General features: G+C 39.2%; 2 protein-coding genes across 4 annotated transcripts in view; one reads left to right on the plus strand and one right to left on the minus strand.

Annotated features, from left to right (window-relative positions):
• The window catches only part of ACSL5 (acyl-CoA synthetase long chain family member 5), a 58,774-nt gene extending 51,426 nt beyond the window's left edge, over positions 1–7,348 (minus strand). Inside the window, exon 1 of one of the 3 annotated variants that reach the window (XM_070752707.1) lies at positions 7,206–7,348. The gene's annotated coding sequence lies outside the window, so the exon portion shown is untranslated. The remainder of the gene's footprint in view (positions 1–7,205) is intronic. The other 2 variants (XM_070752708.1, XM_070752710.1) reach the window with 2 other exon arrangements.
• Positions 7,349–19,014: 11,666 nt separating this feature from the next.
• Positions 19,015–25,405, plus strand: part of LOC139168595 (guanylate cyclase 2G-like) — a 59,288-nt gene continuing 52,897 nt past the window's right edge. Inside the window, exon 1 of the mRNA XM_070754219.1 lies at positions 19,015–19,389. Coding sequence (XP_070610320.1) covers positions 19,015–19,389 — 375 coding nt within the window. The remainder of the gene's footprint in view (positions 19,390–25,405) is intronic.

Consider the following 25,405-nt stretch of genomic DNA (forward strand, 5'->3'; position numbering starts at 1 on the left):
GCTGGCAACGGAAGACCGGCGGTGGTTTCCCAGTGAGGGGAGATGAGGGAAATCCCAGCAATGCAAGAACGGGCGCTTCAGCTGGCAATGGAAGTACAGAGGCGGGGCATCCCAGTGGCAGCGGCTCAGGTTTGTAAGGTGAAAATAGTTCAGAAGAAGAGGCAAAAAAATCTTAAACACCGGGTTCGTATCACAAAAAGTTTATATGAAGAAGGGTTCATAAGATGAGGTATCACTGTATTCTATGTGTTGTTTTATGTGCACTTCTTGAAGACAGACTATTTGTGCTCTTTGTTTGAGTAATTTTGAAAAAGTTTTTCTTCGCTTATAGGAAGAAAGGGCGGCATACAAATCTTCTTCAATCATGGACTCTCCTTGGGATTTGTTTTAGGATGTTTAGTTCCCTACCTTTATAACTTAACTTGCCATCTCTGGAGGCTGTGTAGACCTTATCTCTTGTATTTTTTATGGTGAATCTTAGATGAACCTCTCTTGGTAGATGGAGTCTTTGGGCGTAGTTAGTCTGAATTCTGTATAACTCATCAATCTCAATAATTACCTCTTCGCGGTTCAGCTGTAAGATACCTGCTACTATAGTTAACATAACTTCTCCTAGGTTTTCTTCTTCAGATTCTACTATGTTTTGAAACCTTAGGAAATAGGCAGATCTCTCCATCTCGAGATGAATTAGGGAATTTCCAGATCTTTGTTGGAGTCTTTGAGTTTTTGACTTACATCTTCTATTTTTTTCTCATTCAGCTCCATTTTTTTTCAACTATTGTTATTTTTTGTTCATTTTTTGTGTAGCTGTCTGGGCTGTCTCTAATCTCTTTTCCAATCTAGAGATGTCTGCTTTCAATTCTGTATGATTGTTAGTTATTAACTCCTGAAGTTTCAGCATCATCTCCTGCATCATGTTCAGGGTATTATTCATGTTTTGCATGAGTGCTATGCCTCCTTTATCTCATCTATGTGGCACTGTGCTGCTGGGGAAGGAATATTAATAGATGTTATTATAGTTGGCTTTTTGCTAACCCTTGGTTGGTTGGATGCCATTTCTTTTAATATTTGATCTTGTTTTTCATATATTTTGAATATTCTGTTCCAGATGACCATATAAAAATTTCAATTGTATTAACTTAAATTATAAGGTTATATACTAGAATGAATGTACTGACTATTAGGTGATGAGTATAGTCTTATTTGTAAGAAGGAGTGAATTCATATACTTTGGTTGTCAATTATTATAATTGTTATTTGTTGTTAAATTAGTTATTTGCTGATATGTAAGAGGAGATGAGTGTAGAAAGTATTGATTCTATAGTTACAGAAGTATATAGTTTCAATTTCTTAAAATTTACCTTTCTATTAATGTTTCTAGGAAATGTACTAAGCAATAAGAGGAATACAAAATATTAAATATCTTATATTAAATATATAAATACTAAATAATACTATGTCTACATGAACTAAATATATAATTAAATATAACTTTAAAAACTAAATTGTAGGTAGACTATACTATATCAATATTAAAAACTCTATAGATTATTAAAATTATCAAAACTTTTACATATTTAATACTGTCTATTAATTAATTGGTTATATGAGTATCTATAAACACATCAAATATTTTCTACAAATTATGTAAAGAAGAGGAAATAAGAGGAAATAAGGAGAAAAAGAAAAAAGTAAAAGGGATAAGAGAAAGGGAGAGGAAAGAAAGAACAGAAAGGAAAAGACAAAGAAAAATATAACTTGTCGAAATTTATCCTTTTAAAGTTCCTTGTAGATGTTTTGATTTAATTACTGTTAATCAGCTTAGATTCATTTGTCAGGCTGAGGAAAAAAGAAAAACAGAAAAGGGCAGGAGGATTCAAAGTTTCTTCCTGATGTTCTGGACTCTGTTGTTTTAGTATCTCTATGATCCTCAGTCTCTATCTATGGTATCAATGATCGCCTGTCACTGAGTTGCCGTTATGTCACTTCCAGTCTATTTTTTTTCCTTAGCTAATCGCTGACTCCGAAGTCTTTAATAGCCCAAAGTACTGCTGAAGATCCTCCCCAAATCCTCCAAATCCTCCCCAAATCCCCTTAAACCTTCTGCTCCACTCCCAAAAGTCAAAGAAGGCTTCTCTACCTATGTTCCAGCTCCACTGTTTCTGTTTGTCATCTTTGTTCATTGTTTCTCTCAGTCCAATCGGAACTTTACAAACTATGTCCGATTTCTCAGCACCTTTTTGTCAGATCATGTTGAGATTGTTGTGTAGCCTAAATAGTCCAAGATCATTTATTTGGTCATCTTCTCAAGTTGCAATATGTTTCAATATATGTTCACTAGGTTCTATGTCCCCAAAAGTTGTCTGCAAATTGACTTTTCCGCTTGGCTTTCCTCGCTCCACGTTTCTCCCCGCTTGTCAGCTGGCTGTCAAATCCACAATAGGGAAAAGCCCAGGGATATAAACAATTCACTCCAAATCAGTCAAATCAAGTCTGATAAGTTAATTTTATGATGATCTACTAAGGATTCCAGATTTTTAGGGGGGTAGAGTATTTACCCGAATTAGGATTCTATATGATTCGATTGTGAAATGTATGGCTTAAAAGTAAACAGTCCTTCTTACTCTCACTTGCTATTGCCGCCTCAGTTATTTGTGAGTCTCCTTTCATTATCATCTAATCAAATGATCTTTTTCTCTGTCAAATTATTTGTTGTTATTTATAAAATAATTCTGTCCTTATAAGAGTCTAAAAATATGAAGTGTCAGCTTACTATAAATGGGTTGATCTATCCATCTCCTTTGCTTCATTCTTTCATGGCCGTTAAGGTTTCAGGCCTGCCATACTGAAATCAGCAATGGCAAGCACCTTGAATCCCCGATAGGGAGGGTGCCCTTCGCATCAGCAGGTGAATGCCTTCTACCAACTGATGCCCGGTTGTCCCCTCTTTGCCCACAACATCCTCCAGACAAGCTGTGTCTTGAAGGATTTCAGAGATCTAAGGAAAAAGCAACCTTGGGAGGGAGAGATCCCCTCCTTACAGCTGCTATACCTCAAGCCACCACCGGAAGTCATACCCATGATGAAAATTAATGTTTTGCCAGCTGGGATGCTGGCAAAGAAGCTTTGCTTTCATGCATAGCTGCTTCTATTTCTGCACTGAACGAGATATCCCACAAGGTGTTCATGGTCACCCCACCCAACCACTGAGTCAGGACCAGATGGTGTAGCCATTGCCAGCAGCGGCAAAGGGGTGGAGGAAGGCTATCTAGACCTATTTCAATCTGGCTTCAGACCTGGCTACAGCACGGAAATTGCTTGGTCACAGTGATGGATGATCCTTGCCAAGTCCAGGATAGGGGTTATTCCTCTATCCTGGTGCTTCTTGACCCCTCAGGGGAGTTTGATACCATTGATCATGGTATCGTTCTGCGATAGCTGGTGGGGTTGGGAGTGGGAGGCACCATTTTATGGTAGTTCTCTTCTTATCTTTTTGGCTGACTGCAGATGGTGTTAGGGGGAGAACAGAGGTCGACACCTAGGCCCCTCCTTTGTGGGGTGCTTCAGAAGTGGGTCCTGTCTCCTTTCCTATTTAATATCTACATGAAACCACTGGCTGAGATCATCCAACAACATGGGATGAGTTACCAACAGTACATTGATGACTGTACATTTCCACCCCATGTCAGTTCAGTGAAGTGGTAGAAGTAATGTGCCAGTGTCTTGAAGCCGTGAGGGTCTGGATGAGAGTCAACAAGCTAAAACTCAATAATACTGAGTGGCTCTGGGTCTTCCCTCCTAAGGACTATTCTATCTGTCCGTCTTTGGTGCTGGGAGAGGGGAGAAATTTCCCCTTCAGATTGGGTTTGCAACTAGGGTGTCCACAGCTGAGGCTAGACCAACATGTCCCAGCTGTGGTTGGGGGGGGGGGCTTTTGCGCAAGTTCAACTTGCTCTACCATGACCAGGAGGCACTCTGCACAGTCATTCATGCCCTCATCATGTCTCGCCTTGACTATTGCAAAGTGCTCTACATTGGGCTACCCTTGAAGAGTGTTCAGAGACCTCAGCTGGTACGTGTGCATTGATGGTATGCTTGTATCAGTCCAACATTATGCGAGCTGCATACCAGTCGGCCTCCGGATGCAATTCAAAGTGTTGGTTATCACCTTTAAAGCCCTAAATTGCTCAGGGCTGGACTATTTACGGGACTGCCTCCTGCCTCATATTTTACTGAGACGAGTAAGGGCCCACAGGGATGACCTTCTCTGAGTCCTGTCAGGCAAACAATGTTGGCTGGTGGGCTTCTGAGAAGAGCCTTCTCCGACCCTTTGGAATCAACTGCCCCCAGACATCTGTACTATCTCCACCCTACCGGTTCTCTAGAAAGCTGTTTGGCTTTTCTGGCAGGCCTGAAACTAGGAATGACTGTGTGCATTTATGGCTTTTTAGATTTTTATGTATTTTACAGTATTATTTTATTACTGTTGTACTTCTTACTGCTTTTAGTTTTTGTGATTATTGTTAGCCACCCTGAGTCCTATTGGAATGGGCTGCAAACAAACAAACAAATAAACAAACAAACAAATAAATAAATAAATAAATAAATAAGTATTGGGATGGAATGGAGCTGCAGAGGGAGCCAAGTGAGCAGGAAGAATGGCATGGGGATCCCCAGCTGCCCAAGCCCCATCGCAACCACCCAGGATTGATTGATTGATTGATTGATTGATTGATTGATTGATTTATTTGTTTGTTTGTTTGTTTATTCATTTACACAAGCACACCATTTAAATTAAATACAAATATTTACAAAGATCCAGAGAGGCTTCTATAGTAGGCTAAAATTAATAAGATAGAATTAAATGAAAGAAAACTAAAGTTCTCCATTGGGTAGAAAAAATGAGAGACAAGTTTTTTATGCTGTACTATATATGTTGTCTAAGTAGTAAAAATAGTGATAGTAATAATAGTCATGCATTATAAGGAGCAGTGGATTCTAAAACTCTTTGCTACTGGTTTGCTCATGCGTTCACTTGTGCACGCTCACACATGCCTTTGACATTTCTGTGCATGCACAGAAGTGTTCGGGGTGAGTGGGTAGAGCTCCTGCCATTGGTGTACCAGTTCTATGAACTGGCTGAACCAGGTGCTGTATACCAATGATTTGGTACCACTGGATTAGTCTGAGCTACTTGTATAATATCCTCTAAACCAAAACCAGATCAGATTAGAATTGCTAAGACTTCAAATGATCATAATTTAGTACTTTCAAGATCATCCATCACTTACATGCCAAGTAATATCCTAAGTTTAAAGAGTTTCAAGTGATAAGGAAGTTTAATCATTACATAAGATTCTGCAAACTCTGACTTTTGCCCTTTAGTGTATACATTACTAATTTATTAACATGTTGAAAACTGCTCACACCTCCTTAGTATACTAAGCCCTTCTGACCCATTTATCAGTAAACAAAAAAGCCAGTTATTGCAAAAGGAATTCTAAAGTTCATAGTGTTGTGAATTTACAACTACTATTATCATTTAAATCTTAAACAGGCAGAATAATTATGTATTATTAACTAAGACATCTTTTAAGAAAAACAATTCTTATTAAAACTATTTGTTGGCAAATGAACTACTTGAGTTCTGTTAGATTTGAAAATTAATTAGTAATTAGCCATATTTAATGTATGGTTTTTAATATAGTCTAATGAAATGAAATAGTCTAATGAGATGAAATATGGAAACAATTTCTACCAATATATAAAGAGTGTCTTAAGACCTGATTGGAAGCAGTAAAATTATGAGAAGCTAACTATTGCTGCTCAAAATAATTTAGCAAATTTTACTCGAAAAAGAGTCCTGTTGAAAAATTAGGATTTTATAATTTATATAGGGCATACCAAGAAGTCCTTCTACAAATAGATTTCTTAATGAGAAAGTTTGGGTTATGGTACTAAAGCTAAACAAGCCATTTTTGAGAAGAATGAATTTAGTACCTGTAAACTACACATATGCAATTTTTTAAATATGTATTATATGTAAGGATGTAGATATATACATTTATATGCATGTAGCATTTTTACATACTTTCATTTTTAATAATTAATATTTCATTTTTAATATCTGCCAGTGTTCCAACGGTAAAAAAATGACAATAAAGGTTATCTTATCTTATTTTAGGTGGAATGCTTTTCATCAAGAACTAGAAGAGCAAGCACTTTCTGTATCCCTAAAATTATCCATCGTCTCTTTCAATTACAGAGTGCTAAATCAAAGTTTGTTTTAATCATGGGTTATTGAAGGCAGAATTATTGGATTCAAATGTGTGCTAAGTCAAAACTGAGTCAACTGAATCATTGCTTCAACACAATATGTAAATATAGGCTAGGAGACTAAAAGCAATGAATCCCAGATACTATCCCAAATTAAAAGATCATTCATATTAAACCAGATATAGAACCAGTACTTATATCAGCTTGTCCTGTTCTTAGTTTTATTTGAATTGCCTTCCTTCCAAGCGGGAATTAAAGAAGCATTAAAAGCCTCATTATGCTATGCTTAACTTTTAAATAATAGTCATTAAAAGTAAAAACAAACAAAACAAAACAAAACCCTTTGATGTATGATTCACTCAAAAAGGTGGAGAAGTATATATTTCATATTAACAAACTCCCTTTTCTTTCATAGTTTGTAGGACAGTCAAGAACTCATATAGTTACACCTTGGAGAACTAAATTAAAGTCAAAACCAAACAAAATTATTGTTTAGCATGAAGTGAGAATTTTGCAATAAATTCAATCAGATACTATATTGAGTTCACAAATCACATTAAGCTTTCACAATGTTTGGGGTGGAGTTAGTATGAAGAGTTAACCATCCAGTCCATTAACTGTATCTGTATATCCAGTTCACCTTCTTCGGGTATAATCCAAATAATAATGGCTTATTGAACATAAGGTTAAAACAAAACTTGCTTAATGTTTAAATATTAAATTTAAATTAAAGAAAGATGTGATAAAAATAATAGAAAGTGTTTTAAATTACACTGTCACAAAAGTTACTAGATGTATACAATTTTAACCCAACTACTTCTAACACTAACTACATAATCCTTCAGAAATGTACTTTATGCATATATGTTTGAGAAAAAAAATGTCTGCCTGTACCAACATTCATAAATATAAAATTAAATTCCACTTACCAAACCAACACTATTCACTATAAGCTGACTGCAGATTGAGTCTCATATCCTTAAATAATAGTTACATTAAGGAAGTGCTGAAAACAGCTGCAGTAAAAGGCAGACTTCTTTATGAGGAAGTAACTAACTGTTCTCAAGGTTACAGTATTTACACATCTGATGAGCAATAATTTTGTAGGGATGATTTCTGCAAATATCTAATACTATCTTCTGTTCTCTGTATTGTACTAGAATTTAAAAATGTCAGAAAAATGAAGTGAATTTCTAAAATTTCAGTAATTTTCAGACTTTTTCTATGAAAATTTAAATTTTTATACCCATTTTTTCCATTAAAATGCCAGTCTTCATAAGGAAAACAATGTTGAATCTGAACTGTTATGAATTTGATACTTAAAAATCCTAAAATTTTATTTTAGATATGGTACATACTTGTTTATTAGTACTTACTCAGATGTAAACCCTGTTGCCCCCGGAGGCGGAGTAAAGACGCTGAGACATGGGTTGTGGATTAATTAAGAGTCATTTATTAATTAACATATTTAAATAACTTTAAATAACTTTAAATAAATTTGAATAAATAAATTTGAATATTTAATTCAAAACAAACTAAGGACCTGCAGAGCCAAAACTAACGGGGCGGAAATTCCTACCATAACATTCTTTGGCAACATTGGGCAATAACTCCTTGCTGAACCAGGTGAAGGTACCACCTTCACCTGGATCCTAGCCACGCCTCTGCGTGTGGGAGGATATCACCCTCCAATCCCCGTGGGACATTGGATCCGGTGATTCCCATGGACATCCTCTCTCCAATCCCCGACGTTGTTCGGACCTCTAGTTCCTGGAGAGAGGCGGTCCATCACCCTTTAATGATGCCCTGAAAGGAGCATGCGCAGTTGCATCTAATTGCCCATTTCCGCCCCAAACCTGCCAAACCCCAATGACCAAAGGGAGGCCTATTTATTATCTAAATGCACCACACCCCCTAAACAATCCTATCCGCACCCGTCAGTGTGGAATAGGCGAAAAAACGGCCGCCTCTAAAGGGGAGGCCGCAAAAAATTCCTATTCGGCCCCGAGGCGACCTCTGGAGGACACACTGGTGATAGCGGAGGGTGGGCGGGTGTTTGCTTGCAAGGAAAAACCGTGCGGGTCCCATGCAGATCGCCCTTTAAATAGGGCGATCTGTGGGCCCGCCTCAGCCAGCCGGCAGTGCGCTCTCATTGGCGCGCTGCCAGAAGCCGAACTTCCGGTCTCCGAAGACCCGGAAGTTCGCAGCTCAAAAAGAGCTGCATCACCGTCGCCCCCCGCCCCTGAGGCAACTCCGGCCGACGGTTAAAACCGTTGGCCGGGTATTTGTGTTTAACGGTAAGTTGTCATGGTTTTAATTTTACATAACAATCTATTTCAATTTATGCTGCAGAAGTATTTAATTAAAGTTATGTTGAATTAAGGTGAACATAAGATCTTCACTTGATCTTATGTTCTAATGACTCTGCTCTTGTACCTGAGATAGGAACATATGCACATATTGAAAATAAAATTTATCCTGCCATTATCTCCTAAATGCTGGATTTAAGTTAAGTTATTATTTGTTCACCACAGCATTTTGGTTAACCAATATGGTCAGCACATAAAACTAAGCCATGCATTACTGTTATAAATCACAATTATATGTTTGTACATGCAAAATCAAAATGAAATTACCTTTCAGCACAGAATGATTTTAGCACAGAGTGAAGTGTGAATCCAGTCAATATTTCCCTACCAAGCCATTAAAAATAGGAGAAAGGATAATCAATGGTGCCAACTTCAAAATACATAAAATGATATTGAAAATCAAAAAATAGAAATGAATAATTACTTAATTGGAGGCCTAGTTATATTTTAAAAAGGCAAATTATGGCATCGTGGGCATAGTTCCCTCTAAGCTGAGCAGTGAGCAATCGCTCACTTAAAAATCATCATTAGCTCAGAGTTTTCCAAACCTGCCCAGAAACCGAGAGGGAAAGAGTGAGAGGGAAGTAGAGAGAGAGGAAGAGAGAGAAACAGATAGAAAAAAGAGAGGAAGGAAAAGAGAAAGAAAAAGAATGGCAGTAAGGAAGAGAGAAAGAAAATCAAAATCTAGTTTGAAACTAGCTCAACTATTTAAGTGGCATTTTGATATTGATAGAGTTGCCCTATTATGAGCTCACTGTTATAGACACACAGTACAGTATTTTATTTTGAAATTCTCTGAGGCAAAACAGGGTGGGTTTTTTGTTTGTTTGTTTGTTTGTTTGTTTGTTTGTTCGTTCGTTCGTTCGTTCGTTCGTTCGTTCGTTCATTCATTCATTCATTTATTTATTTATTTATTTATTTATTTATTTATTTATTTATTTATTTATTTATTTATTATTTCTTATAGGGGACTGCTGCTCAGACACTATACTTTTCCGCCTACCCCCCCAAAAAAATTAGAGGGAACACTGATCGTGGGAATGATTTTAGAAAAACATATCCATGTTTATATTTTCCAGTTTTTGCACTTTGGTTAAAGGCACAAATATATTTTCTACATAATTATAGTCATTACATTAGTAGATTACTGTACTTTTGACAGAAGCCCACTAATACTAACAATAAATTAAACAATTCATAATCCAGAAAAGCTACTTTAGAGTGTATTAGGGTTATTTTTCTGTCTCCCATTTTACCCCTGTTGAAATCTCAATTGCTGAAACCTAGTTTTATGCCATTTAAGTGGCACTATAAAATTGAATTAGCTTTGACTATTGTACATAAAAGGACTAAAATAGATTCTGCAAAGGTGCATGATCATTTACTTAACAGTAATATGAAAAAGGAAGAAAGGAAATTATGATGATAATTAGTTTCAGCTCCCACAGTAATTATTTGTATTGCCACTTTGTTAAAGTCTTTTCTAGGAAATTTCTCTTTTGTGATTATTCTTATCTTTAGCTATTTTTTGCCCATGTAAACAAATCAACTTTTATTATGGTTATATTCAAAATTACCATAGTTGGGTATCAAAATCCAGATGACCATAGTGTGATATCATGCTAACAAATTCTATTTGTTGCCCAAAATTAGTCATCTGGATTTATGCCACCCTGATAAAGTAGTCCTAATTTGATTAAGGCCTTGATCCTTAAAATTGTAAGTGCTAAACTACAGTTTTTGGAAGTGGGGGGGAGGCGGTGATTAGAATGCAGTATTGCAAGTTAATTCTGCCAACTGCCAGCAGTTTGATTCTCATTGGCTCAGATTTTCATCCTTTACTGATTAGTAAAACGAGGGTCCAGATTGTGGGGACAATATGCTGCTTAGAGAGGGATTTAAAGCACTACGAAGTGGTATATAAGTGTAAGTGCTTTAGAGATACAGGTCATGTAGAGGTTGTGTGCAGCAAACTGCCTACCTGAAGCATGCCTCAAATACCTACATGATCTCACCCATTTCACAATCCCCGGATGAGATAGGATACTATCACTGGCTGGTACCTGATCTCATCTAGTTTGTACCAAAAGGATGATCTTAAGGATTGCAGAGGAGAATTCACCAATAAAACCTTGTTGCTCTTTCTTACCCTTTGTTGCTTTAACTGTGTAAAAGCAATAAGCACTGCGAAGGCAGTCAGATATCTTGGCATCCTGCAATGACTGATAACTATCAAAATGCTATTATTATTCTAGCAGCCCAGCCAATGGTGAGACCAATAGCAAGAGATGCTGAAAGATCTATTTTGCCTATAGCCAGAATACCACTAGCTTCATAATCCTACTGCATGGCATCATACACACAAACATACATGCTTACTTGCATATTTGATGAGCAATAAGTTTGCAGAGCTACAGCTGTAGTGCTCATATTAAAATCCACTGTAGAATTAGAATAGTTTAAGATCCTTTTTGGACTTATATATATGTGAATCATTTGAATATGTTGGTGCTTTCAATGCTAACTACAGCTATTTACAACCAATGGTATGTATAAACAAATTTGCTTACCAAAGACTCCCTTTAATCATTTTTGAATTTATAAATAAAAATAAATTTAAATCAAGACCAGAAATAAAACTTGCCAAGAAAACTGCAGAGATTAGTCCCAGGAGACACCAAGAGTCAAAACTAACTCAAAGGCACAAAACAAAAACTGTATGTTATACTTTGCTTTTTAAAAATATACAATATGATATGGTAATATATTACAATGTACTATGAGGATAGAGTAATGTAGAGTAGAGTATATACCGTTAAGTAAAAATAACTATTTCAATAATTTAATTTAATTTCTACAAACAGAAGAAACGTAATTGCTAGGCTTACCTCTTTTTCAGTTGTGGAGTGAAGAAGAAATGTGAGTTAATCCTCTCTAGCACAGCACTAGAGTTTAAAGTCTAATAATTTCAATACATGATTCTTATATCTGATGTCTCCTTGTTATCATTGTTCCATCTACTTAATGCAAACGATAGCTGTTTTGAAGCAGCATGTCAAGTTCAAAGGTAAGACCTAGCCTATCAAAGTGAGAGAAATATGAGTTACTATTAAGTGTCAGTTGGCAAACAGGCAAAGTTTACGCAAATGCTTGCTCAATTCATTACATGCATAGTTGGAAAACCATCAAAGGATTTCTATTTTACAGCATATGCCATATTTTAATTCACTTTTCATTTGACTTGAAAGATTCCCCCCCCTTTTTATTCAGCAATATAATCACCAAATAGTGGAAATTATACACATTTTTCTGGGTAAATTTTGTATAATTTTCATTAAAAATTGGGATCAGACATCAAGGATCAGACATCAAGACATAGAACAATTGAATATCCCTTGCTGTAATATGTACAAAGTCTAAAAATTTTAGGGAAATCTAAAAGTTTCAGAGAAAAATATTACAGTGATCTTGGCATGTAGAATCCTATTGGAAATCTACCTGGAATGGTTTTGATTTTTCTGTTTTTCATTAGTTTTCTAAAACCATTCTAATATTTTGCAAACAATTAATAAAATCTAAATTGGCTAGGGACCTGGATCTTCTTCTACCTTGGAACACTATACATGCATACAAGTTATATCTCTAGCTCTGATGAATTAATATCTTATACCTGTGCCTGGAAGCTGTGAGGGTCTTGAAAGGGAACAACAGTCGTCAGTTGAACCCTGGCAATAGTGCCTGGTACTGGGTTTAGGAGCCTACTGAGTCTAGCACAGTACCAACTTTAGTGCTGGATAGGGTTGCACTGGAATATGCAATCTGAGGAGAAAGCTAAGTTGTAGCCAAGAAGCCTTTGGACAGCTTTGTTTTGTATGCCACTTGGCTCTTATTAGAAAGGTAGACAGAAATGGCTTTAAAACAAAAGCTCTTTATTTGGCAACTACTATTTATAATCCAGCAAAAGCTCTGTCTAACAGCTAACTCTTTTATAGAGACCTGCCAGACAGCCTAGCCAATCAGCAGTCAGTATTTTTCCTCCAGAAGGGAGGACCTGATTGAAGACTATGTGCTTCAGTCTGAGAATGTAACACATTCTCACAGGGATCAGCACACCCTGCTAACAGTCATTCCTGCCATAGTCGCCTCCAGATTGGACTGCTGTTATATGCTCTACGTGGGACTGCTCTTGAGGAATATTCAGAAGCATTGGGAAATTATGTGTGCTTCATGATCTGCGTTAATTGCCAGTTTGCTTCCAGATCCAATTCAAGTGCTGGTTTTAAGCTCTAAAGCCCTTGAGGCTCTTCCCAGTTACATCAACCTGCTCTATTAGATTTGGAAAAGGAGACTAGGCACTTCAGCTAACAACAGGGGTGGGCAGCAGGCAGGACAGGATGGAATACGGTTCCTCCGTGTTCTGTCTGGGTGCCCCCAGACTTCAACACCAACTGGAAAAAACAGCCAGACACGCTGGTAAAAGCAAAGGCACTTTATAGTTTGAAAAATAAACACAGAGAAAAACCTGTTCCTCACAACAAGCAGGCTATGAGGCTTCACAGCAGAGTCCTGACGGCCAGACAATACAGCAGACTTCTTGCTGGCACACACACCACTGTAGAGAATAAGACCCACGCCTTTCCCCCCAAGGTTTCAGCCTTCAAGGCACAAGCCAGAATCAGAGACGCCAAAGATCACAGCCAGGTCCCAGGACTCCCAAAGATAATATTCCACAATACAGGAAGGGTGGGTCTGCCTTTTCAGCCTTTCTGGGGAGAACCACACCCAAACCCAGCTGTTGCCTATTTAGGGCTGGAAATACCTGGCTAATTGTCCCCCTTCGTTGTGCTGCTCTTCTCTGCCTGAGATCGATGATGGCTTGTGCATTTTCATCTAAGGACTCCAGGCTGCTTGCTGGGGAGAGCTCCACCCCGGGGGGACTCAGGCTGTTCTCCCTCTCCCTCGGCCTGATATTCCTTCTCCCCGTCTGCCTGGCCTCCTCCTCCTCCTCCTGTTCCTCATCCTCCCCCCTCTGAGCATGGAGCCGGCAGAGGTTCAGCCGTTCCCTAAGGAGCCACAGACGGAATCACAACACTCCGGCGGAAATGAAGATGTGTGTGCAGCTCCAGCTGATCGGCAGCTGTCATTTCCTGGATTACTGGTCTCGGCTCGGCTCTCCTTTTTTACCCTGCTGCTGCATTTGCATCTGGGCTCCTTGCTTTTTTCCTCTTTCCTCCTTCGTGGCCTCAGACAAGCTTCCCTCTCTCCTGCCCAGCTCCCTTCCAGCCTCATGCGGCTACCTACCACCTGAGGTGCAAGCAGAAGGTGTGGGTGGAAGCGACACTGGCAGCATTTATGCTTCTGGGCAGCACCCGTTCACCTAGCTACCCAGCCTGGGGTGGGAGGGCAACCCAGGAAGGAGAGCACAGGAAACGCACAGCAAATTGTCACTTCAGCGAGTGGCACTTACAACTGACCAGGTTGTAAGTCAGGGACTTAACAGTTCACTTGAACAATGATGATCATTCAAGCCACTCCCACCTGGTCACATGGCTGGCAAGCCACTCCTACCCAGTCACATGACCATTAAGACACACCCACAAAATAAACCACCACGCACAGTGTGGCAGTAAAATTTTTGGCTGCCCATTACTGGCTAATAATATACATTTAGTGTGTATCAGGTTACAGCTACAGGTCTCCTCTGCCAGAGTGCCTGCTTTATAAGACATCCCCCCTCCAAATTAAATTAGTTCAATTCCTGCTGACATTCTGGAAGTGTCTCAATATCTGGTTATATCATAAGGCCTGGGGCCAATGTTTCCTCTAATTTTTTTTCGGTGTGGGCAGAAAAGTATAGTGTCTGAGCGGCACATTTTCATGCCTGAGCACAGATGTCACCCAAGACAACTTGTTGCATAATTATTTGGGGCTCTGTGCTGGGGCAGAATAAGGTCCCTTCCCACTATGTTATTCTGTTATTTTATATTTCAATTAATATCATTATCCTCTTACACATTTTATATTTCAATTAATATCATTATCCTCTTACACATCCAGTTAGTCCGTCATGCCTACTCCTCCTTCTTATACATTCTTCTTAAAAGAAACTAAAAACTTTTATACAACCTTTACCTAATTAATAGGAAAAAAAATTCCCCTTCTTTTTAATTAAAAGAAATTAATAATAAAAAACCCAAAATCTATTACTATTAAAACTAAAAAATCAGCAAAACCAAAAACAACAACTATTAATATATTCATGCTTTAAAGTCTTCATTTCTCAAATATTTATCATAGCATTATAGTAATCTAATAATACAATGAAAATCTATCTGAACACCAATGCATCAATTAATATATTTCCATATTTACTTTTCTATAATTTCATTCAATATTTCCAAGCTCAATTAATTTTCAGGCACTTAGCATTTACTATTATTAACTTTCATCAATCTGCATTTCTAAGGATATTTTAAATTCATTATGCAAAGTCATAAAATCATACAGTACATAAACCCCTTATTTATCCTATGTATCTTCCATTGATTTAACCTATGTAATTCTATATAGTTCTAAAATTCTAGTCCAATTTTACAAATTAATACATCCTAATATTAAACAACATCTAAATACCTATATCTTTTTCCATCATCCCATAGTCAATCCATATTTAATAATCAACCATCCCTCCTCAAATTTCCACCACTCTTGCCAAAGGGAAGAAACCATGTTGTTTTTCAGTAGCCTGCGTTTTTCTTTTGATATTTGTTATTTTTCTTTTTAATTAATTAAAGTATATTAAGAAATTGGATGATTGATATTGTTTTGCTGATCTTAATCTGCAGTAAAGATATTTTGGTTTTTAAAAAACCCACCATATTTTGCCTCAGAGAATTTCAAAATAAAATACGGTGTGTCTATAACAGTGACCTCGGAATGGGGCAACTCTGCTAAGTATCAAAATACTACTTAAATAGTTGAGCTAATTTCAAACTAGATTTTAATTTTCTTTCTCTCAATCTCTCTTTCTCTCTCCCTCCCTCCTCTCTTTCTTTCTCTCTATCTTCCTTCCTCTCTCTTTTTTCTCTTTCTCTCTCTCTTCCTTCTTCCCTTTCTTTCCTTCTCTCTTCCTTCCACTTTTCTCTCTCTTCTCTCTCTCTTCCTTCTTCCCTTTCTCTTTCTTTCTCTCTGCTTCCCTCCTCCCCCTCTCTCTCTTTCACTCTCTTCCTCCTTCCCTTTCTCTCTTTCTCTTACTCTCTCTCTCCCTCCTTCTTTCTCTCTCTCTTTCTTTCTCTCTCTTCCTCCCTTTCTCTCATTTCTCTCTCTTTCCCTCTCTCTTCCTTCCCCTATCTTTCTTTCTCTCCCTTCCTTCCTCTCTTTCTTTTTTCTCTCTTTCTCCTTCTCTCTCTATTTCTCTTTTTTCTCTCTCTTTCTCTCCTTCCTTCTCTCCCTCTTGCTCTGTTTCTCTCACTGGAATATCTCATTTGCCAATGTGTGGTTCAATTCTTGCCAGTTTAATTCTCAGCTAGTTCCAAGGAAGTGATTTAAATGCCCCAATACTGAGACAAAAGTCCGACCCGCCAATGTGGCCACCCCATGGCAGGCTACACATGCGAGGAGTGGCCCAAGCGTGCATCCTCTTTCTCAAAACTGGTGCATGACTGAGGAAGGTGCGGGCAAGTGGTGGCAGTCAAGAAAGAGGGGGTGTGGTGACCCGGACTCAGAGCCCCCTTCTTTCCTGGTCCCAGGGGAGGAGGAGGAGGAGGTTGGCAGCATTGACATCACATGGACTCCACTCCCATCTTCTCCCCCTCCCTTTGCCGCCATTTCCCTCTTCCTTCTCTTTGTTGTAGCCTGAGCGGTAGCGGCGATGACACCGGCAGCAACAGCAGCGACCACAACAGCAGGAGCTGTCAGAACTTCCCAAGTTGCCGAGGCTTGTAAAATGCACCTTGACAAGCCTTGGCAGCTTGGGAAGGTCCCCTTCTTCCTCCGCCTCCCCATGCTTCCCTTTGTGCGCTTCTCCTGCTGTCGTGGTCAATGCTGCTGCTTCCTGGTTTTTTGCCCTCAGAGTTCATCTACCTGCTCGGGGAAGGGAAGAAAATCGACAGGGGTGGGCGGGGCATGATTCCCAGACAGAGCCAGAGAAGCCAGATGGGGCTCAGAGTCCATGGGGGTTTCTCCCCAGCCGACAGCTTGGGAGGGACAGATCAGCTTTCGGGCGGGGAGAAATGGTGCCAGCTCCACAGCATGGGGATTGAAAACCCTGCACGGCATTTGGTTTTTGCTGTGCGCGCCTGTGTTCCCGCGCGCTCACACATGCTAGAGGGAATAGTGACTGGGGCTCCCAGGGACTAGAAACGTTGGATGTATCTCTTTGTCTAGGTTTGTAAATTAGGTTTTTAGAACACTTATTTTTTATATTGATTTATGTGTTTTAACATTGATTATTTATATATGTGCTGTTTTATTAATTTGATGTAGGCCACTGAGACTTTCTTTCTGTAAGATGTATAGCTATACAAATTTAACAAATAAACAAACAACAAAATGTAAAATCACTTTGAAGTGAGGTCTTCCTAGCATTTCTTTTCTGGCCATTTAGCTTCCGCACTCCCCTTCCTTTTGATTTATAAACCTGACTAGGTTCTTAAATTCAATCAGGCATATTGTTAGACCCAAGAAACCAAGAATGATATATGGCAGTGATGGCGAACCTATGGCATCGGTGCCACATGTGGCACGCGAAGCCATATCTGCTGGCATGCAAGCCATTGCCCTAGCTCAGCTCCAACTTGTATGTGTACACCAGCCAGATGATTTTTGCCTGCACAGAGGCTCTGGGAGGGCATTTTTGGCTTCCGGAGAGCTTTCTGGAGGATGAGTAATGGGGAAGGGCATTTTTACCTTCCCCCAGCTCCAGGGAAGCCTTTGGAACCTGGGGAGGGCGAAACATGAGCCTACTGGGCCCACCAGAAGTTGGGAAACAAGCCTCCAGAGGGCCTCAGGGGGATAGGGGAAGCTGTTTTCATCCTCCCCAGGCTTTGAATTATGGGTGTGGGCACTTGTGCATGCCTGACAGCGCGCATGTACACTCTTTCAGCATCCAAGGAAAAAAAGGTTCACCATTACTGATATATGGAGCTACTTCTGAGTAGTTTTTTTAAAGAAACTTTCTATTTCTCTAAAATTTCAATTTTTTAGATCAGTCTAAAATGTTTGCTTATTCCTGCTATAAATATAATGTCACACCTAAGAAATTGTATGTGATCAAGGAAAGCAAACAATTTTAATTTGCTAACCTAACTATGGCCATATTATACTTCCCATTCTATATATATATATTTGTTTGTTTATATTTATTTATTTATAAATAAATATATAAATAAAGAGCCAAGGTGGCTCAGCAGGTAGAGTGCAGTACTGCAGGCCACTAAAGCTGACTGCTAGATCTGTAAGTCAACAGTTCAAATCTCATCACCAGCTCAAAGTTGACTCAGCCTTCCATCCTTCCTAGATGGGTAAAATGAGGACCCGGATTGTGGGGGAAATATCCTAGCTCTGTTAAAAAGTGCTATTACTAACATGTTGTAAGCCACCCTCAGTCTAAAAATTGAATAAATAAATAAAATAAATAAATAAATTTTTGTCCAATACATAATAATACACAATGAAGGTACCTAGGAAAAGTTCAAAGGAAAATTGTAAACTGTAATATTGATCACAACTTAAATTTCAAGTTAGAGTTCTTCAAAGAAGAAAGGCAAACCTTTTAAAGATTCCTCCTTCCCCTCTCCCCCTCCCTCCTGCCCCCCCCATCTCATACACACAGAGTTTGATTTGAATTTGATTTCAAGGCAGATAGCTGAATGGTGTATTACTATCAGAAATTTATTAAAGACAGTATGAGAATCATTCATGCATCTGAAAACTTTTTGTTCATGTTATATTTGAGATTTCAAAAACATGTTTTCCCTAATATTTATGAAATAACAACTGTACACAAAAGTGAAATGATATTGTGCATCAGTCACTTAAAATGACTTGTTTTTCGTATCATACAAAGTCATAATTAAGCATACCTAAGTGAATTCAAAACAACCTAATTCAGGCAAAAGAAAAGCAGCAGTGATAAAAATTATTTGATGATATATATCAACAAATTCAAGACTTACCAGTAAATTATTCCTCCAAACACAAGGGTGCCATTGCAAAGAAACTAGCTGCCATGGTGATCAATGGTCCAGTTAATTAGCACCATTTGATGCATGACAAAGGTGTTGATATCATAATTTAAAACATAAATATAAACAACATAAAAGAAAGAGCAATGGAGTTCTGCAAAGGAGTCTTAATATTTCTTGTCAGGATGCAGCAGTACCTTAGCAAATACTCACAATATTCATTTTCCATTTACTATGGTTCAATCCTTTTCGTTCTTTTGACTATATATTTGAATACCTGTAATACAATCCTTGGTACCAAAAGGTCCAAGCTCATAGTAGCTTTTCAGGCTCCTTGCAATATTTCTCATCCTTTGAGTGCACAAAGATTAACCTCAGCTTTTGAGATTGCCATCAATAAAGTCAATGCAGATCCATCTTATCTATACTACTACAAACTGGAGTATGTATATGGTGACTGCGGTTGTGATGCTAAGAAGTCCCTTCAAGCTTTTATCGATCAAGTTCAAAAAGAAAATATTTCTGCCCTGTTTGGGCCAGTTTGCTCAGAGGCTGCCGAGGTATAGTATGTGATCATCCTATTCAGTGATTATGCTGGCTTTTACTTATTTTATATCATAGCAACTTGTTATCCTGGGTTTCTTTTTAATATTTCTAGAAATCTATATTGTAACCAAAATGTTATGGGACTTCCTGTTCATTTCAGCATATTCCATTCCGTTCTACTACTGTTTAAATTTTCATGAGCTATCTATAGGCTCATTCATCTCTTAGAATTTTTTCATTAAACTTTAATTGTATGCCATTGTATATAGGCGTGCCATTTTATTTATATAATGATCAGTATGGGATGACATTTTCAGATATTGTACTCTTTTGTGAGTCTCAATTTCAGCTGAAAATAAGGAATGTTTTAGAATATTTTAATGTTATATTTTGGTCAGAGTTGGATATTTGCAAAGATTCTTGCTGCTTAGAGTTTGCAGTGCTCCAAATGTGAAACAGTGCCATTAAATATGTGTTTTTGTTTGAGATCTATTATTCAAGGGCAGTCTTTACAGATGTGGGAATTTAAAAATATTATTCATTCTATCCTTTTATTGTCTGTTGAATACTGGAAATACTGCATTTTCCAAAATGCAAAACAATGTCCTCCTCTTTAAAAGCTTCTCTTTTATTTTTGATAAAAGATTTATTCCGGTCATCATGATTAATGCACATTTCCTTCTCATACAGTAGAAGATTTTCTATTTGCTTGACTCCATTTTTCTCTCTATTCCCTTTGTTAGTCAAACACAGTATTTATGAGAAATATAATCTGGGCAGATTTTCAAATGATTTGAAATAAATAACAGTGATTCCAGGTTCTGCGAAGTGATTTGTTTTATCTCCTATAAACATAGATTTTGTCTGAAGAAAGATCAAATTGAACTAAGGATTGGTCACGTTTGATGCACACTTTTCCCTAGAATTTTGTAGGGAAACCTCCAGTTCATCAGTCTGGTCAGTCTGTTGAAAATTAAATTAAATTTACTTAGCACTTATTTTAATAAGACATTTAGAACATTAAATATAAAGTTCTATAATACTATAGATTTTCAAATTTGCAGCAGCAAAGTTCCCTAATTGAGGGATGTGCTTATTTTCTAAAAAGTGTCACATTTTTAGCAGCTTACATTGGTCTCCTCATCATCATCTTGTATTCTAAACACATGTTATATTTCAGAACTATCCCAGATAGTCCCAGATTATGCAATAATAATAATAATAATAATAATAATAATAATAATAATAATAATAAATTAGATTTGTATGCTATGCCGCCCCTCTCCGAAGACTCAGGGCAGCTCACAACAATAAAAAACAATATTATAGCAAAACAAATCTAATATTAAAAAAGAAGCATATAAAACTCTATCATATTTAAAACCAAACAACACATACATACCAACACATACATGCCATATCAGCTGCTGCAAAAAGATTGCACAACTGACTACAAGCATAGACATGATGCTGTGGCACAGATGATCCACTGGAACTTGTGCCGGAACTTCCATTTACCAGTGGCAAAGAACTGGTGGGATCATAAGCCCGAAAAAGTGGTCGAAAATGAGCAAGCAAAACTACTGTGGGACTTCCGACTTCAGACTGACCGAATTCTGAAGCATAACACACCAGACATTGTGATCGTGGAGAAAAAGAAAGTAGGGATCATCGACATCGCAATCCCAGGAGACAGCAGAATTGAGGAGAAACAGCTAGAGAAATTAGTGAAATACGAAGATCTAAAAATCGAGCTGCAACGACTCTGGCATAAGCCAGTGAAAGTGGTCCCAGTGGTACTTGGCATGCTGGGTGCAGTGCCAAAGGATCTCAGTGGACATTTGAAAACCATCGGAATTAACAAAATCTCCATCTGTCAATTGCAAAAGGCCGCTTTACTGGGATCAGCAAACATAATTCGCCGCTACATCACGCAGTCCTAGGTGCTTGCGAAGCGCCCAACTGGTGATGAAGTACGAAATCCAGCATAGTGATCTCGTTTGCTGTGTTGTACTGACATAATAATAATAATAATAATAATAATAATAATAATAATAATAATAATTTATTAGATTTGTATGCTATGCCGCCCCTCTCCGAAGACTCGGGGCGGCTCACAACAATAATAAAAAACAATATTATAGCAAAACAAATCTAATATTAAAAAAGAAGCATATAAAACTCTATCATATTTAAAACCAAACAACACATACATACCAAACATAAAATATAAAAAATCATTATATACCATTGAACAGTCTATTACCATTTAATGGGCATGTCAAAACTATGAGGACTTTTTAAATACTCTTAATATTATAACCAGTGAAGGGCTACCAAACTTTTTACTACCACACCGTGGGCGTGGCTTGGGTTTTCTGGGGTGGAGCTCCATTTTCGCTATCCAATTTTCGCATTCCACCCCCCTGGGCAGCAGCCCACCACTGATGTTTTAAGAATTAGTTATAAAAGTACACTGATCAAATTTTGAAATCCTGCATGCATACAATTGAAAAACTTTAAATTCAGGTCAGAAAAACACTGTCTTTCTGTATGTTATTGGACAGTTCCTGTCATCCAGCCATGGCTTTGCAAAGCAACTGTAAATGTTAAGAAATATATATTTGGCAAGTAATTGGATTTATTTTTGTCTAATCTTTGATTCACCGTAAGAAATCTATACTGAAATAGAAATTCACTTCAATATAGATCTTGCGTTAATATCTGTTGCTCAAAAGTGAAATCACTTTGAATTAAGCTTGATTCCTAATGACTGTGCACACATCCATATTGTTATTTTGGCTACACTATTGAAATAGTTTGTCACTTTTTCCAGAATGCCCTTCCAGTTCACAGTCTAATCCACAGATTTTGTATTTCACATGGCCACCTAACTGGAAACTTATTGCTTAGCTTTACTATTGACACTTGAATTTCAGGATTAAATGAAACCAAGCAGTGTCAACATCAATGTGATGATGTGACCTCATCCGATTCCTAAGAGGTCAGTAAGTGCACCTACTATCCCTGTCCTAATGTTTCCCTCTTATTAGTACCCATATCATGTACATATAAACAGTGTTATATCTATGTATACTACAATATGTACTTGACAAATAAAAATAAAAATAAATAAATAAAAATAAATTTGTTAGCACAGCCATTCAATAACAGTCTGATGTAAGATGTACGTTATTTGGAAATCAATGGGTGTGCTTCTGGGATAATCCTTTCCTAAACTGAATGCAAGAATCAGTGTTACACAATAATCATCGTAACTGTTAGGGAAACGAAAAGGTGAGCCAAATAAAGAGATTTTGAAATATTTTGAATTATATGGGCAGTATGCTGTACTTTCTATTCTCATTCAATCCACTTTTTAAATTTTCTTTCTCCCTCTTAAAATGAGACAAATAAAATTCAGCCAGTTTTCTTGTTTTACTTTAGTTTATTGAAGAGTTCAAAAATCTTATTTCAGGCAAAGTGTAGGTTGTTATTTAGACAGGTGCTTTGAAATAATAAAGAAAATGTGGCATGTCTTAACTTTTAATTGATTTCACAGGGAATTAAGTGCAACATAAACCTGTAAATGTAATGAGCTACCTCTTCTTTTATTGTGTTGTGCAAACACAAAATTATGTAATCATGGATTTTTCTAAGAAGATGATTCCTATCATGCATTATATTTGGAAACGCTACACAATATTTTCAAGCACAATATTTTTTCAAGAGGCCTGCTAAACACTTTAAAGAATATCCACAAGCAAGGATCATTATTTATTAACACATTGGGGTGGTTTTCTTTTGCTGGAGAGACGGAGTAACGACACGGACACCAGAGCTGGATTTAAAATTGGGTCATTTTTATTAACATAAATTTGCATAATTTATTCAAATACTTTGCATAAATTAGCATAAACAACTATGACCCGGAACTGGACCTGCAGGGTCAAACAAATACTTCCGGGGCGGAAATGACGTTATGCCAGTAAACATTCCTGGGCAACACATGGGCGTATCTCGATGCAAGGTCCAGGTGAGGGCCAGGCCGTCACCTGTGACCTTTTCTGCCATGCTGTGCATGAGGGGGGTCCCACCGGCTAACCCGAATCGGGGAATTAAAGGTGCAGGACCCAAAGACAGGTTCCCCCCAGCTGCTCAGGCAGAAACTCCCTCCATGAGCTTGCAGAGAACCTGTCAATCATCCCCAAAGATGCCCAAGGGAGAACGCGCGGTTGCTAAACCACCCAATTTTCCGCCCCTAACCTGCCTACCCAAATGACCAAAGGTAAGCCAATTAACCTAATTAATGCAAGCACCCCCTAACCGCACAGCCATCACCCCAGTGTGGAATGGGCGAAAAAACAGCTCAGCTAAGAGGCAGAACTGCAAAAAATTCCCATTCGGCCCCCCTAAGGGCGACCCCTAAGCACACTGCAAAATAGTGGAGGGCGGGCGGGTGTCTGCTCTGTAGCTTGGTCCGGGCGAAAAGGAAGAGCCCCGGGCCTGCTCGCCCTTATATAGGGCAAGCAGGCCCCGCCCGGACCAATCAGGGGCCTGGCCAATCAGGCCCCGATCTCCCGAGCGAAGTCTCGCATCGCGAGACTTCGCCCGGGATCCAAGATGGCGGCCGCCATGAGGGACCGTGTCTCCCGGTCCCTCCAGCAAAGCCTGCCTGCCGGGTAAGTCCGGCGCTGTCATTGCTGGAGAGACGGAGTAACGACACGGACACCAGAGCTGGATTTAAAATTGGGTCATTTTTATTAACATAAATTTGCATAATTTATTCAAATACTTTGCATAAATTAGCATAAACAACTATGACCCGGAACTGGACCTGCAGGGTCAAACAAATACTTCCGGGGCGGAAATGACGTTATGCCAGTAAACATTCCTGGGCAACACATGGGCGTATCTCGATGCAAGGTCCAGGTGAGGGCCAGGCCGTCACCTGTGACCTTTTCTGCCATGCTGTGCATGAGGGGGGTCCCACCGGCTAACCCGAATCGGGGAATTAAAGGTGCAGGACCCAAAGACAGGTTCCCCCCAGCTGCTCAGGCAGAAACTCCCTCCATGAGCTTGCAGAGAACCTGTCAATCATCCCCAAAGATGCCCAAGGGAGAACGCGCGGTTGCTAAACCACCCAATTTTCCGCCCCTAACCTGCCACAGGAGCGGGGGTCAGATCTCTATCTTGGCCCCCCGACTCCCCCCTCTATCTGCGCCAGCTCACGCAGAGACCGCTGCAGGTCCTGTAAGAAGATGGCGTTCCCCTGGTCAGACAGGTGAACGCCATCATCACGGTAGAGCCATGGCTGGTCTATTGATATAAGGGGATGAGGTATTACTACTCCACCCAACTCCCTAACTGTTTTACCCGTAGCCCTATTCACCCGTCGCCTAGCCCGGTGAATGGCCCTAAGGGAAGAGGCATCCCTCCAAACAAGCCTAGGTAATAGTTCTGACCACACCACTTGCGTGGTGGGCCAGACCTCACGAAGCCTACGCAGGTCTTCGCGTGCCTAAATGAACAGCGCCAGGCCTCCCAGTATGCACTGGTCAGTGCCACCTAAGTGCAATACCAGCCACCTGGGTGCGGCCACAGGACACTGCCCACCCACACCCACTTGGGAACGACTCCAGGAGCCGCCCCCCATATTGCCGGGCGCAGCCACAAAATGCTGACCGCCCAGCCACACCGGTAGGAGACCCTCCCACCGCATACCTCTCCGGCCCATCCAGGCAACCCTGACCCACCGCCCCAGGGACGGCTGGGTCCCGACAGCGCTCCTGGCCGCCAGGCGGCCGGCCCAGCAAATCATGCCGTGCCACACAGCAGCGCCGCCGGTGTCACGTCAGCCTGGGGACCTGCAAGAGGAAACACACGCAGAGAGGTCACCTAGCCTAAGCCCTGCCTAGGATCCTCAGCGGGCCTAACATAACCCAAATATGCCGCTGACCGCCAGCGGCCGATCACCCGAATCCAGTGGGCCGGGAAACCAGAAAGTGCCGTGCTAGTGGCGGCGCCGAT

Source organism: Erythrolamprus reginae, chromosome 5 (genome assembly GCF_031021105.1).
Source record: "Erythrolamprus reginae isolate rEryReg1 chromosome 5, rEryReg1.hap1, whole genome shotgun sequence".
Lineage (NCBI taxonomy): Eukaryota > Metazoa > Chordata > Lepidosauria > Squamata > Dipsadidae > Erythrolamprus > Erythrolamprus reginae.